General features: G+C 34.7%; 1 protein-coding gene across 1 annotated transcript in view; it reads left to right on the top strand.

The window, feature by feature from the left end:
• Positions 1 to 1,477: 1,477 nt before the first annotated feature.
• Positions 1,478 to 16,578, top strand: part of LOC100376609 (gametogenetin-binding protein 2-like) — a 32,973-nt gene continuing 17,872 nt past the window's right edge. The window contains exons 1-2 of the mRNA XM_002730837.4: positions 1,478 to 1,579; positions 14,278 to 14,370. Coding sequence (XP_002730883.2) covers positions 1,490 to 1,579; positions 14,278 to 14,370 — 183 coding nt within the window. The 5' untranslated portion in view covers positions 1,478 to 1,489. The remainder of the gene's footprint in view (positions 1,580 to 14,277; positions 14,371 to 16,578) is intronic.

Raw genomic sequence — 16,578 nt, 5'->3', positions numbered from 1 at the left:
AACATTGCTTACAGATTCTGTCTTCTAAAGGTATTTTGGGTTGGGTATGTGGAAGATGTGGAATACCAATAGAATTTATTGTTTCCATGCCAAGTTTGTGAACTTAAAACGCAGTGCTCAAAACATTAAAATAGTGAAATTACATACATGCCAGTGAAAATAAATGGTGTTGCAGTCATATTCTCTGTATCTATTAAATCTAACTATATTTATCAGTCATTATGGAATCCAGGAAATGCACAATTCATGGTGACATAAAAATACTGTAGATTCCTTATTTTATCTGGTATTTATTTGCATGGTAATTGAGCTGACATATTTATTGTCACTGATTTATTGTCACACAGTCCATTGTAAGGTAATGGAAAATGAGTAATATTCAAAATTCTCCAATTTTTCATGACAGCCATATGTAGCCCTCATAACACATAATAAATTTTGAGATATACTGGAATGTTTCTGCCATAGGAACCAATCGTAAACTACCTGAAACATGCATTTTGATCAATCTTTGAAGGTTGTTTTGTGAAAAACTTAGTTTAGTGACACTATGATTTTATTGCCGAATTTTGAACATCACAATACCCCCCCCCCCTCCTGGATTTTGAGGATTTCCATTTAATGGTAGTGAACTACCTTAAAAGAGCTACAGTTGCCATGCAGCATATTTTAGATGTGTTGTATGCATAGCGATTTAAACTTGCAATTGTTTTTTTTACTTTCAGCCACCTGCATGATTTCAAATTTTGTTGAAAAATACAAATGCAACAGTTGCAAAGACAATTCAGAGTGGACAGTATTTGTTAAACAGTTAATCTGTCTGGGAGTTTCAGAGATGTTCCTCAGGGCATGTTAATTGGAGACTTTGATAAAATATGGGTGAACTAAAAGGTCAATTCTGATTACAAATACAAATATTCAATGCAATCACTTTCCATATTTTAATATTCCTCACAAAGAAATTGCGCAATGTTAAAATTTGTCTGTATACCTCTCAAGCCTCTTGCTAAAAGTGCAATAACTCTTTGAGTAACTAAGTAAGAAACAAACATGCGTTTCAGTGACGTAGGCAAACAGAGCATCCGCCATCTTGGTGGCAAACTTTCATAATAAAAATATTGGGGATTGATCCGCTACAAGCGAATTTCATTTGTATGATAAAAGTAAAAGTTGCTAAAGGTAGATTTCAATACTTGTACCGCACAGATTACAATAATATCACAAAAAGTTCACGTACAGGGGCCAATCTGAATTTTTTTCCGGGACTATTTTTAATATATGACGCAGTCATAATACAAATTAAGTATGTGCTTCGGTCATATCCTGTGAGTTCAAGTCTAGGCGCGAGCCGACGTGGAATAATAGAAGTATTAACGTAACATTTCCACGGAAACGTGGAAGTTATAAGTGCCGCCACTCGTTGGTTATTTCCTGTTGTATAATAATCCGTCACTTTACCCGAAATCTCGGTTTGCAGCTCTTTGTGGGCATGGCTAAGTTAGTTGCTGTTTGTCAAAGGGAAGAGAAGTTCCCCTTCCAAGGGAGGCAAATACCTCTCGTCATAGACGATGGGCTGACCGTAAGTAAATTAAGTGTATAAGATTTTAACTGTTTTATCTGTATCTGTTATAATTAATGATTATAGTGAATACAGAGGTGGGTATGAATCCAACAACCGACCTCCACGTTGTAAATAAATTCAATTAAGGCTACACACTGCTGAATGCCCGACAAATATATCTTGACAACACACTACACTGTGGTAATATCAACAGGCACTCACGACTGGGTTTCTTATTTTCGGTCTATGAGTCCAATTTGGCCATGGTTCAGATGATATTTCTGTATACTATTTGCATTATATTATATTAGATTCGTGGCAGAGCAGTTATAGTAGCTGTAATCATGCAAACTCAGAACTGTGATTCAAACTGGAGATTTACCATTCTATATATTTAACTGGAAATATAAAGAAAATCGTTATTATTACATACAGAGTGCAGATATTTGTGATGGTGTAGTGCTGAATATTGAGGAAAACATGATCACATGAAAATTGACATTGTCACCAGTATTTGCACTCCTATTATAGTACCTCTACAGCTGACCCACTTTCCCTATGGTTGAGTCATGTAGACACATGCTAAAACGGAGAACATGTGCAAGGAAATCTATGCTTGCACACTTGGTATTTCTCAAGTGATGTGCTACATGTTTGACTAAGTTAAATATAAAGTAAATTTTTTTCTTAATGGTATGGTAATGTTTACCCGTACCAGTTGTTTCTGTGGATGCACAATTTGTGGTTCCTTGAACATTAACACAATTTGAACATTAAAAACATCATGGGTGACTTTTTTCAAATGATAAAATTACAAAAATTACCGGTTCATGGTAATTCACTTTTCTACATAGTTTCAACACTTGTCATTTAAACAATATTTTGACCAATAGCATGACAGCAATTCATCTCAAATCTGACATGGTATATGTTGTTGACCAAAGTGAGCTTTGAATATTTTAATATATACGCCTTGGATGAAATATACTGCAAGAAAAAGTCTGTAATCTTTTATATCATTTAGTAAGTCATGACAAACAGAAAATAATATGACGACCATTACACGTTGTCTGACTAGCAACACTATTCTGAATGTGTTTGATTGTACAAAAAATGAATACCCAAGTATTAAGATGGTTGAGGTATATTCCAATAAGAAGCATGTCTCATGACTAATTGTCTCAGTTTCTGCAGTTATTACGCACACAACTTTACTTTCCTGTTCACTACTGACAAGTTACAACTTTCTTTCAAGTATTTTATTATAACGAAATGCGAGGAAAACACGATCGGGACGATTTCGTTGATTTCAGCGACAGTGAAATTGATTGGGACGACATTATATCTTTTAGGACGTTCCCATCTATTTAACTTGTATGGCATCCTGATAAGTGTATGGCGTCCGTTTGAAATCTGGCCACAAACAAGACTGAATCTTTAACTGGAAAAAACGAATGAAAAAATAAGAAAACGGCAATGGAAATAATGTTATCCATTTTTTGTGATATCTAACCTCCAAATAGTATTTACTTTTTGGTAGTATTGGTAGTTTAAGTCAAAACGTGCATATACGAGGGTCGATACAATCGGATACTCTCAGCATAACGGCAATAATAGTGGATGTCGCCATCTTGAAAACGAAAGTTTTGCTGCGAACATGCTCAGAGTAACATGACATTATGTTACTTTATATGATAAGAATGGGTCCTCAACAACATAAAATCGGTTTGGTTATCTAAAAGCTACAAATAATTCCATCTTTTAGTTTTAGTTGTTCCTATTCCTCGTGGAACAACATTTTCTGTTAGCGACACCAAACAGCCATCTTGTTTCATACACAAAACCTAAGACAAAATCACATGCAAGATCAACGGCTGAAATGAACACCTTCCCGGCACTTATGCACAAAGTAAAAAATATTATCCAAAAATTAAAGTATCAAATTACAAATTAATAACGACTGTGAATGTTTTGGACGTGATAACGCGATTTAACAGGTTTGAAACTTTCGTGGTAGCGTTTCCATAACACAAAGTTTAACAATGAACGAACATGGCAGCTACAGTTTGAAATCAAAATCTCTTTTTTCCGCTATTCATAAAGAATAAAGATTTTAAACCACACGTTCCTTTTCACAAAACCGATAGGATGGTACAGAGGCTTGCAACTTTAAATAAAATTTACGGACTGTGCTCAAAAACACGCAATATTTGTACACTGAACGGATGTGCTTCGAACGAGCTACGACGTCATCGCTTACTCCTCACAAGTGAAACACGCACTGTACTTGGGACTCGGGCGATTCACACCTTAGAACAATAGCGTTTCCTAGCTGGGTGTTGAAGGACTGTGCCTTGATGTGCTAAAATGCATCTGATCAAAACAAATGTATTCTAAGTGTTATCTCCTCGTCTTCCAAACAAAAATACAGGACTTGAACTTCAGATTTGATGGGTCACTCAATTTCAAGGCAAAAATTGATGTGTATGGTAATAATATCAGGAAAAATATTTTTTTTTAAAGACACAGGAGAAACTCTGTAAGAGCCTTGAAGCAATTGCCTTTGATGCCTCTGTGAAATTCAAGCCATGTAAACGTGAACACTGTCTATACTGGAAGCCTATGTTCTTACGCAAATGTCCTGCATAAGTGGTTCAGTATGAGTTTGGTATACTCAAAATGATGCTTCTGGAGGGACTTTGTTCTAATAGAGAAAATGTTGTTCATATTTCCAAAACAAACACATGCGAAAGGAACAACAGTATACAATCCAGTAACTTAATTAGGTCACTGGAGAACATGTTTTTATATGACAGACAGATGATGTATAAACATGTTTACATATAAAATGAGTACAGGCAGAAAAACACTAGGACTGTAGACTGACTGTGTTGTCATTCATTCCTCACTTTTGAACCCTTAGGTCACAATTAAGGTAGACAGTACACAAAATTAACAATATTTGATGTGATGAAAATGAAAAAAATTGAATAAAAATTGTGCAGTTACTGTACTTAGTCTGAAGAAAATAAATGTACAAAATGGACTAGAAATGTTTTGTCTGTTTTAGGGCATTTTACCTTTGTTTCCCATGGAACAAATTTATCTCAATATCTTTAAGTTCGAAAATGTGTAGCATCTTACAAGGTACTTTTCGATGTCTACAAGTATTAAAAAAAAATTTACAATATTTTTAGTAGGTTTTTTTCCCGTTGTGGTCTATAGAAACCACTGCTAAAATGGGATTTTATGCATATTATTTTACCGTTTTTTTTTTATCAAAAAACAGTTAACAGTGAACCAAAAAGGTTCATACACTGTTGACTAATACTAAAATGATCAAGTACAGACAGATTTTGACACAAAATACTGCTATATGTACTAAAAGTAGCATCCTACCTTAATGTTATCACCACCAGTTTTCTCATCTCAAATTCACAAAATAGTCTCGTTTATAGTCTGCACTTTCTGTCGGAGGATTGGAACAAAAATAGCCAAATTTTAAAAACCGAAATTTGTTTTTGGCTTTAAAATCAGGGTTCCTTTCTATATATATTGAAGAATATAAGAACAAACAGCAGAAAAATTTGGGCGAGAAGGTCTGGTGGTGAAAAGATTAAGACTGGTATTTTAATTACTGTCAGAAATTATGGAATTAATAACTGAATACTTTGTTATTTGATGTCACCTCTGCTTCAAATGCAACAAAGCTGGTTTCTAGAGAATCATTATTTATGAGTAGTGGTCAAAGCTCACATTAAGCAACAATTATTGGAATCGTTCAGAACAATGATCCTCTAACAACAGGCCAAAAAAAATAAAAAGGCTCTCAGCAGTGTGAAGCGCTGCAGTGGGACTTAGGCAGTCGGGGACAAAAAGTAGATAGCCAATTTGGAAACCCCTGGATTAAGGTTGTTATATTCAGTTTCATTAGCTTTTTGATAAAACACTGGTCTTTTACAAAATTCTTTCGAACTGATTCAACAGTTTTGGTTGGATTTTATCATACTAAGCTTTTCTAAATAATTTCTTTCTTCAATTTATCCATTTTAATAACATTAAATACTATATTGATCATGTATGTACCTGGGACTAGGTTTCGCCAAGATTTGTTCAGTATTTTTGGGTTGTAACTGACAACTCTTTTATTTCCGTTAATGTTGATTTGGATTTGTTTTTTTCAACCTGTAAAGGTGGCTTTGAAATTTTGTCTGGAAGTACCTGGACGAGTTCTATTATTATGTTTATATTGTGACAGTATCTCCTGTTTTCTATTCTTGCTGATTTAAGGTTAACAATATTATTTTCCTTCTGCTTTGTTATGTACATGTATGCCTTTGGATGCCCTAACTTTGTTTTTAGGTTTGGCCATTGTGTCCCTTATTAGATACATGTATGTGCTATATCAGTCTCTTTCCAGGATGCGCGATTCATGCTAATTTTAGGGGATGTCTCCTAGTATTTCTTGGTGTGTTTTTTGAACATTTTCATTCCCCCAGTAGTACATTTGTAATTTTAAGGCACTGCCATTCACACACAGTATGTGCGAGTATACAAAATGTGTATACCTGATTTGTGGCCTGTTCAACCTGTAAACTGTGGGTTTCAAACTAGAAATCGCTAATAAAAGTCTTTGTTGAATTGTCTGCAAACTAGAATGACATCATGAGAGTTCTCCTTTTATTTAAAAAAAAAAATCCCCTACTTATTTTTAGAGTAGGGGTTGGGATTTCCCTTTTTTTTCAAATCTTGACATGACACTGGTGGAAAAAGACGGCATCTTGAGAATGACTATTCAGATTGCTTTGATACTCAAGGTGTGTGTTGGTGGATTTCATAATATAATCTTGCACTGTATTATATCATGACACTATTTCAAGTGTTTCTTTTTGGTGTTTATGGTTCAATCTTCTTAAAAAAACTTGTATTACCATGCTGATACCTAAGGTTCTCTCAGACTGTCCAGAAAATTCTCTGGGCTATTTCAACTAATAGCCTACAGGTCACTTGTTTGTTTTCTCTTTACTTTGCCCATAATGGTAAATGTCTGTTGTTGTTGTTGTTGTTGGTGTTGTTAGCATTTCTTGTGGCCAGGATACTTTTAGAACCAACTGAAGGTCTTTCATGCACCTCTTGATGCCTTGATAAGAATACTAAAAGTAATGTTCTTGATGTTTTGCAACAACTGTCATGAATATTGTATTTAATGGATTAAAATAGCATTTTAAAAATAAAATTTGCAATAAGTTGGCCAGACCGATAATCTGGAGCAAGCACTCACTCAAAAATATGACCTGCCCTCCAAAACATCACCCATGGTAGGGTATCAGACAAATAGATAGAAGATATTTGAACTGCTGAATATGAGAACTATATCTCAGTACTATACTCTCCAAGACCTATGTACTGTGTCACACGTGTGCCAAAGCCCTGGTTTGGAGACCAGCTTTATAGTTAAGCCGGCGTTGAAACACTCATGAACAAGATAAGTCTGTGCCATGCCGATTTATTTAGCTTAAGACATTCTAAGAAGTCTCAATCGGCGTGTACTTAGATACAGTTTTAGCATGTGTGAACAATATCACTGCCGTAATTCCATTTATTGCAAGTATTTTAAAGAAACATGGCAGCCGATAACAAAACCGGCTCAATTTTGTCTTTATACTTGTATGAACACAGGACCAATTAAAATTAAGCACAGATAACAATTGTTTACCAAGTTAGTCAAAGCTGCTCTGTGGTAACCATGTGAACATTGTATTGGATAGCATAGTAACCAGATACGATGTACCCCTGCATTTATTGCCTTGCCCTAAATGAAAATTCCGGGTAAGATATCATTGGCAAAATGTCTGTCGTTGGTCATTTGCTGCACCCTTGTGAGCTCAATTATGTAAAAACTTTGCATGTGATTTCTTCCAAGCTGATACATCCTATGTATTACTATGTAATTTGGATCTGCTGAGAAACTGGACTGTCACATATGAATACTTTTTGAGATATCATAAAATATGTTTGACCCTGTAAGCTTAATTACTTCTATGTATTGAATTTCAAAAGACAGGATGTCCTCATCTATACTTACTGGTATACTATGTATGACCTAGTTATTGAAATTAGTTAGGCCATTGTAATTTGATCACTACAGTTTACTGTTGATCGTTTGATATTTGTTCATTTTGTAATGATATCTTCAAGAATCTAATTTGGATGATTATTTTTGGCTTCTTCTCACAAACCGAAAGTCCATCTAAGATTTGTTAATTTTGTTACTAAATCTTCAATTTTTTAATTTGAGTGACTATTCTGACAGATTTGTGAAAAGAAAAAAAAATCTAAAACTGCCAACAATGATTAAAAAATACATCGAGATTGCAAGACTTAATGAGGAACACTTAAAATTTATTCTTTGCAATTCCACAATGGATCTCTCTTGGATTTGTGTATTTGATCTAAAGAAATTAATTTTTTTTTATTTAGGTGATTATTTCAGCATTTGCATCAAAACTGATAGTTCACACCTCAATATTTTCAACTGTTCCTGTTATCTTACCTGACCCCATAGTGGTGCTCCCTATGTTTCAGTTTATATCCTCTTGGAGTCAGATATTCACCAGTGTGGTAAGCACGTAACAATCAGTCTAATTATTTCCCTGGGACTTAAGTTATTCTATGGAGTTTGTAACTATTATGACATAAATCGCATAATAAATCACAGTATAGTTTACAAATCATGGGCAAGGAATCAATAGTTTTACTATGTTTTCCTTTAAATCTCTATAATTGAAGATTGCTTACTTGTTATTGAACAGATGTTTATTTCAGCACACAATCTTTCAAACGTGCGTTACATAATTCAAGGTTATGATCTAACCCAACATGTCCACATTGTAAATTTTTTGATATCAAAATCAATATGATCAAATGAAACTAATTTCGCGTACAAAAACTGGCATCTTCCTGCACTCTTGTGAACTCTTACTTTACCAAATTGCATTTTATAGACAAGTGTTGTTTTTTTTATCGAGATTTCTAGTAGCTTGTTGATACATGTATTTATGTGAAATAGTAACCGTCTCAAGATGGTGGGTGGCAGGTCAATTCAATAGAAAGTGATTGGTTTATTTTGCAAGACAGAGAGGTTGTTGAAACTATCATACCAGTAGTCAACTCAACATTGTATTAAAAGTATATGACAAATTGCTTTTCCCAGGGTTCCCCCAAATCAAGAGAGTAGGTGGCTAAATTGTATTTTTTCACTAACAGTATTTAGAAAAGTAGGCAACTAATGTGCCATTTGGGGAAAAGAGTAAATGGCTATTTAGCAGTCAGCCACCTTCTAAGACTTTAGAGTACATGTATGTTGTATTACCAAATTAGAACTGTATTCTAGTTCTTTGCATTTGTAATACATAAAATCACTTGTTACTTTCGAAGTTTTCAAAGGAAAGGTAGTTAATAAAAAAAAAAAGCTAAATTGAATTTTGTGTCATTTTTAGAAGAAAAAACAATTACCAATCCGATTGAAGACTGGCTCGGACCCTGTCTGCATATATGTATTTTTAAAATAGCTAACACTGATAATATTTTGACTGAAAAGCTTTCATAGCATTTTCGCTACTTCAGAACCAGTCAGGTAGTTATAATTGCATTAGGCTTAACCTTTCATTCACTTTTTAATGAATTGTTCAATAACTGAATTATTCATTCGCATTGTCCTTGTCAGGAATATAATGGAGTTCACAGATAGGAAACATGTACCATCTTGCAACTGAGTGTCACATTAATCCATTTTCATAATTTTGTGCTTGAATTCATCAAATGTACTTTGCTAATGCATGCTAATGAATTATTTTTGAAGATTTCATTAGTTATATTCTTCAGTTAATTGCTGGCTTAGTTCAATTCCTAGTCATCAAGATTTGTTTTTGTACTAATAGAGTTGACCCTTTAACCTATTCATTAACCAACTTATATGGTTGCTTGTTTTGAGAGTCTATGATTCCAGTCATTTCAAACGGTTACTCCCAGTATATGTAGGTTCATTCCCACTATATATTCCCAGAAACCTAAATCCCATGATTACTTACTAGTATATTGTTAGTTTAATTAAATTATACACAGATTGTAGGACACTAAACCAGCTCACTATCTGGTGCTTTGTGTTGTGACAAGTATGTACTTGGGTATATTGATATCGTTATATATCAGTATTATGTTTGAAATTACTGCCTGCTTGCCTCTTTATTTTTCAGGCTGGTAGAAATTAAGATTAACATTGCCTTCAGGAAAAAAATTTGTTTGGCAGTGAATTTTAATTATAAAATGTAAAAATTCTGTCCATTTCCGAGCAAACATCAAAACTGTTTTGAACTGGAGATGCATACCTTGTGGTGGCTGGTGTGAAAATGATCGAAGGACCACAGTTGTCGAACCCAGGCAGTGTAATGGTGTTTTTGTTCTATTAGCACCTGTGTTTGCCTAAATGAGGTGTATCTACGGTCAAACTATATGATCCAGCACACATGCAATGCAATGTTTGATGTACATGTACTTCTGTTGGAGATGTGCTTCTAATAGAGCAAATATGGTGTATTGCAGTGCGATGACCGGTGATCAAAGGTATTTTCTTTTAACATTTTGGTCTTAAATCGCATGATTGTTCAATGGTTCAATTGTGTACAATAATGTAGCTGGCAACGTGAAACATTCTTATATTGGCTTAGAGTAGAATTGATTGCAAAATGGAGGTGGCTTCTAGTTTTAGCTTAACAAATTGTTTTCAGGGGTTTGTTTTTTGATGTCTTACAAATACAAAAATGTAGTTATTAAGTATAAACTAAAACTTTTTGTGTGTGATCAAAATGAAGTGAAAATGTCACCAAATGAGAATGAATAAACAACAGTGTTCTCCCCAGGAATTTAAACCACTGTGGCGGCCTAATTTGCATATCAATTGCACATCATTTACATAATAATAGAAATTGACCAAAGCACATTTACACCCACACAATAAACAACATGTATTTTCAAAAACAAAGTGGCAGATATTTATTTGCTTCACACAGTGTTATAAACACTTTTATTTTGGGCACTTTTGTAATATTAATGAGCTCCGTCACAGTGCAAATATTTTTTTTTGGAGTCAAAAAATTACGTTTCACAACTTAGAAGAGTTTGAATTTAAAAATGAAACATTCTCAAAATGCAAATACTGCAGACTAAAAAGAAACAAATAAATTGTGAAAGGTTAAATGAAACTCATCTGAAACGTTCCAGCCAGGATTATGTTCAAGACTTTCATGATCTTATTTACTACAAAATTCTCCTCCAAAAAATCGACCGCGTAATTATTTGGCGGATTGTTGGTTATTATTCCGACCATCAGCTTCTACAACGTTTACATTTACAGTAAATGAACGAACAAATAACACTTCCAAACAATCATCAAAGTTACGGCGTGACATAACTTACTTCGCGATGTTATACACCGGTTATACCAATAATTCCTCTTACTCGGTCATGATGCCATGCAAAAATTAAATACTTCTTTTTTTATATGAATAAAACGTAAAATTTTAACTAGTTTTATCGGGAGAAATTATTTTTGATCACTTGATCACTTCGTGAAAAACACAGACCCACCATGATAGCTGTGACGCGTTAGTTGACCGCATATGTCCTTTGACCCGGTGGGTCAAAAACGCCATTAACCAATCAGAATGCCGCATGGTAATGCCGGTAGAACCCGAAGTTTTCCGAATGATCGTGATCATAAAAATTACATTGCGGAAGTAAAGCGATGTCGTAGCACGATGTGTTGGTATGGATTTTAGATGAAAACTGCATGATGGTTTTCGAAAGAGGTGATTAGCAATTTTTGAAAGGTTAAAAGTAGTCTTGAAAGAAGAATTTTTACATGATTCACGATGATAACAGTTCAAATGTATTTTACCCAATCACGCAATAAACACCTTGTTTTTTCTTGAGTAGCGTATTAAACTGATCGTGAACTCCGCTTTGCCCATGTTACATCAGGGTGGAATTGATTTTGAATGAATTTTAGCTATCAATCTAAAGACTGCATCTATCGTCAGAAAATATTTACTTACAAATAAAGAGGTGCTAATTTTACAAAATTTACTTGTATTGTTTAAAGCCGATACCACATCGCACGACTATGTCTTTTGTTTACAAATTATTATCCACGACTGGCAGGATGCTTGTCGGTCGGTACATAAGTATAATAACAATATGACAATAGTCTGACGCGTTTCCGTGGTGGTCGCTAATTTTGAGTGCCGGTCGGGCCGACCAGCGTGACGAAATCCCCAATGAAAAAAGCACTGTGGCGGTCTTGCTAATCACCGTGGCGGTGTCAGACCGGTGTGGCGGCAAATCGAAGCACTGTGGCGGGACCGCCACGCTGTTTACATCCTGGGGAGAACACTGAACAAACTTCAATAATACCAAACATACATTCAACAGACTTGTACAGAATGTATAATTTTTTGACAACTGAACAGAGCTATATGTTAGCAGTACTGTCATCATTTATTGATTTTTATATTCTCAGTTTACTTAAAAGGATTAACATATTATTGTATATGATTAAAATTGTATACCGGATCAACAAAATTACTTTTGTATTTTTGGAAAGCTACGAAAGTGAACAATATGAATGTGTCACTGGTAGCACAGTGGTTGTTGCTCCAGACTCATGATCGGTAGACCCAAGTTCAAATCCTACCTTAGGCTGAACATCAAATGGTCAACCCCTACCCTGGGTGAGTGTGCCACAGACTCAATGGGAAGGCCAATTCCACTGGCCGAGATTCATTCACTAACGAATGCGACTTTGGGGGAACCTTTGTTAAAGTCCGCAGGTGCTTGTGTTCGACCGAGCCTGGTTGACGCCAGGATAGCGCATTAAAATTGCCATTTGTCAGAGATGGCAACACAGCCCTGTCATGTAGTCCCAAACATGAATATGACTTCTGTGGCAAAATGCACTATGTGTCAGCACTAGCACTTGCAATTTGCATATACAAAAAAAAAAAGGCAGGAGAGACAACGGTGACATTCAATGTCCAGAACTGTCGCCTGGCACAAAAATATTTTTAAAAAAAACAATAAAAAATAAAAAAAACAAAAACAATATGAATGTGCACATTGTTTGTGTAAACACCCCTTTCATTTATCTAAGCGCATATGCTTCTAATAGAGCAATTACTGTATTGCTTTACTTGATGATATGTCTGACTGCCTATTTTTGGTCTAAACATTTAAAACTGCTAGTCTGATTGGTTGGCAACTTGTTATGCCTATAGCCTATTTTCTGAGGAATAAACCTTGAATCATATTCTGTTTATGTATCACAAACAGGAGATCTGGGGTACATTTATGTAATAATAATAATAATTTGTTATTAATGCCTAACGCCTAAATTTAAAACGTTTGCATATGTGAACTACAACGAGAGCTATTATCATATTATTATTACTCATAAAAATTGAAATTTAATTGTACTATTGATTATTTTCACCATCAAAAAATAGTTTTTTTTCTTCCTGTTGAAAAATCTGAGACTTAAGAAAGTGTTGCTGATCAACCACTCAATTACCTTCACACAGACTGCAGACAAACTGCTTGTTATGCACGAAGTTTATGTTCTCACAACCCTTTTAAAATTACACATCCTGGTATTTGTAGATGTCCACTATTCAATCTTTTACTTGTGTACAGTGAAATGAAGAATTAATGAACAATAGAAATGCTAGAAATAACACAGGAAATGGAATCAGCAAGCTTACTGAATTGTACGACCTTAAATAAGGTCGTGTGTATATGATATGTACTTTGACTCTTTTCACCCCCTGTGTCGCTTTACATGTTGCATGTTAGGCGCATATGCAACAACTTGTAGTGAAAAATGGGATCACATTCTTTAGACTGTTTTTCCCTTGTGGCCTTCCTTCATGTAAGTTGTGAGCTCTGTTTACAAAAGAAGCTTGAAGGCAATTCACAACTAAGGGACTGAAATTTAAAAATAAACCTACAATCCTTTTAAAACATTTAAAAAAAATGTACGTCAATTGTCTAATAAAGCTTTTGGGTGTAACTCTTTGAACATTATAGTCAACTATTGTTTCCTTCCACAAAATAAACAAAGTCAGTCACTTGTATTAAGATCTTTTTTTTTTAAACTTGTAAGTACTATAGTATGATAGTATAGTATGATAAAAGTTCTACGCTGAACTATGCAAGCATAATTTGTGTATTGAATTTTGTAGTTGTTCACATGAGGAAAAAATTTTCATATTTGGTTGCCAGGACAACTGCCAATTTCGAAACCCGGTTTGTATAAAATTCTGTGGCAGTTATTGAAGTGCACTAAAGTGTGTATAAATGTATGTACCATAAATCCTTCCATTAGGTAAGACTGTTAGTTTGGATCGCCTGATTTTTGCTGAAACAATATTTTTTTTCTTCTAGCAATAGACACAATTTTTTCATTTCCTGTGGGATCCTATGATGCATGTAAATCAAATGTAAGAACAGGACACATTATTTGTTCATGCTTCAATTAATGAAAGTTATTTCCAGAAGTTAATAGGTGGCATCAATAGTTGTATCAGATTAAATATACTTGTCCTATATTGTTAGTACATTTGTATGTACAGTCTGTAAACATGCATCTCTTTTCATATCAACAGATGGTTATGGAATTTGCCAATCCTGACTTCCTTGAGTGTGATGCTAGCAAGTTTTCCCGGAGTAAGCAAGCTGAAATGCAACAGTTTATTCAAGTAAGTTCATTGAAAATTGTATACATCTAGCGCTAAAAGCAATATATTTCATAAAAAAAAGAACATTTGTATTCATTCAAAATGTATTTGCACTCATTTCAACGTCCAGTGTAATGTTCTTTCCAGGCCTTTTAAACATGGTGGTTTTATAATGCTTTGGCAACTGCAATGTCATGCTTGAAATTTCAAGTAAACAGCGTGTCATATGTTAATTATTTGTATTACAATGCTCATTATGTGTTGGTATTATGCGAATTAGCTTTGAATATTTTCCTGATAATTTATGTCACATTGCAATGCTATATAGCATGCGATGGAAATATAATCCTGGCCACTGAATAGTAGCACATGCACATATTACAGCAAAACATCTTATTGCTGGCTTTTTGGGTTATCGCTCACCAAACTACAATCAGACCCCTTTCATAGTCGCTGATGGTGAATTTTATTTTGATCTTGCTAAAGATAAATTATGACATTTTGGCACCAATGGTTAAGGTAGCGAGAAGGTTTTGTGACGTTTTTAAATAAAACATTCTCTGTCTGTTGTCTCGTTCAGAACAGTAATTTAGGTTATATATATCAAAAGACTAAGTATAGAGGTGCAAGTTCGCACAAACTGGACAGACATTGTTTACATAATTATCACGTGACATCAAAAATGGCGAACCTTGTAAAAATGACTAAGTACGCGATTGCGAGAGCACACTGCGGAATTTCCTGGTGAAATTTACGTCATGCATTGTCCGTAATCAAGTCCATTGAAACGCGTCTTCGATAATCAAAAGACCTATTATTCCGATTTCTATGCAGGTTTGTTTTTTTGTTCCCAAATTATTTCATACTTGGCACCTTTAACAGACTATTATTCTGTGACAAAGCATTTTCTTTAAAAACCCAGACATATTTCGCACCATCATTATCTTTTGAACGATAACTGCGAGTTTGAATGTCCTAGTCCGAACGCACTTGATTTGGCGGCGGTCCCAATGAGTCGTTCTCGATCAAAACTTCAACTCGAGAAAAACGCGAAAAACGGTTTTGGTTAATAAAACACTGTAGATTTGCTGCATTATTATAAATATACACTAAAAATGGCCAAACATATTAACCACTGATATCATAGAACTCATAAAGAGTGTCAGATAATGAATAATTTCAAACTCGAGCGTGAAAAATGAAGAAAACTGCTGGCATTTGAGTCCGTACTCCAGGAACGTTCGGGTTTTCCATTGTTATGCAAACGAACAACGAGGGATAATCCTCTGACAAACATTACTGTCCCACTGTACACGCTGACAGTTTACAAACAAGCTAATCCTTCAAGTGTCTCAGATAAGACATCTAATAAAACGGTTTTCATGGTGAAACAAAATGACCGATGTTTGAAAAAAAATTGCTGTGTCAGAGTGCGACACTGAGTGGCAGATTTTTCTTTGCCTCGTCTGTCAACGCTTTCTTTCTTTTCTTCGCCATTGCGTTAGAAAAAAAATGTATTAGTAAAATAGAATATTGACTTGGAAAATAAAACGATTTAAAAGAAAGTTGTGCAAAGTTACAGTACTCCTTTCGCACAACCTCCCGCCCGCTTCCGCTTTCCAATCACCTTTTTCTCTCGCTTTTGCGACCGCTTGTTGAATTCAACCGGACAATTTCCGCTTTTTTTCGACCGAGCAAACCCCGAAATATCACCGCCCACCTGCTCGCTCGCGCGCATTTAAAATTCGGTCTAACAGAATAATTTCCGAGGTTCACATTGTCTTATAATTGTCTTTCTGGTTTTTATAGATGTTGAACAGCTGACAAAAGTTCAAACACTTTTTGTTTTAACTATATATAATTATATGCACGCAACCTGACCCTTTGACCTCAATTTGGCTTGGACTGAATATTTTATTTTAAACAATATTCTGACGTGAAATACAAAATGTATTTCAACACAAGTATGACATGGTTGTCTGGGGTTTCTTTCCTGATTGTTGAGTCTTCGCAATGTGATTTGTATAATTATTGTTGTTTTCCCCCGATGCTGAAGGACCGTAAAGCTAAATGGCAGTTACATGCATGGGCTGAGTGAAAGAAAATATTTCTAAGCCTAAAATAAAACCTAATATTACACCTCTTTGTGTATTTGTTAATTTTACATATGTTTGTCATGACAGTATGTTTGTAAATATCTAGAAAAATCTCGTCTTTCGTTGATAATTT

This window comes from Saccoglossus kowalevskii, chromosome 16, assembly GCF_978046115.1.
Source record: "Saccoglossus kowalevskii chromosome 16, keSacKowa6.1, whole genome shotgun sequence".
Lineage (NCBI taxonomy): Eukaryota > Metazoa > Hemichordata > Enteropneusta > Harrimaniidae > Saccoglossus > Saccoglossus kowalevskii.
Note: the sequence above shows the minus strand (reverse complement) of the source record. Positions and strands in the feature narration are given on the sequence as shown.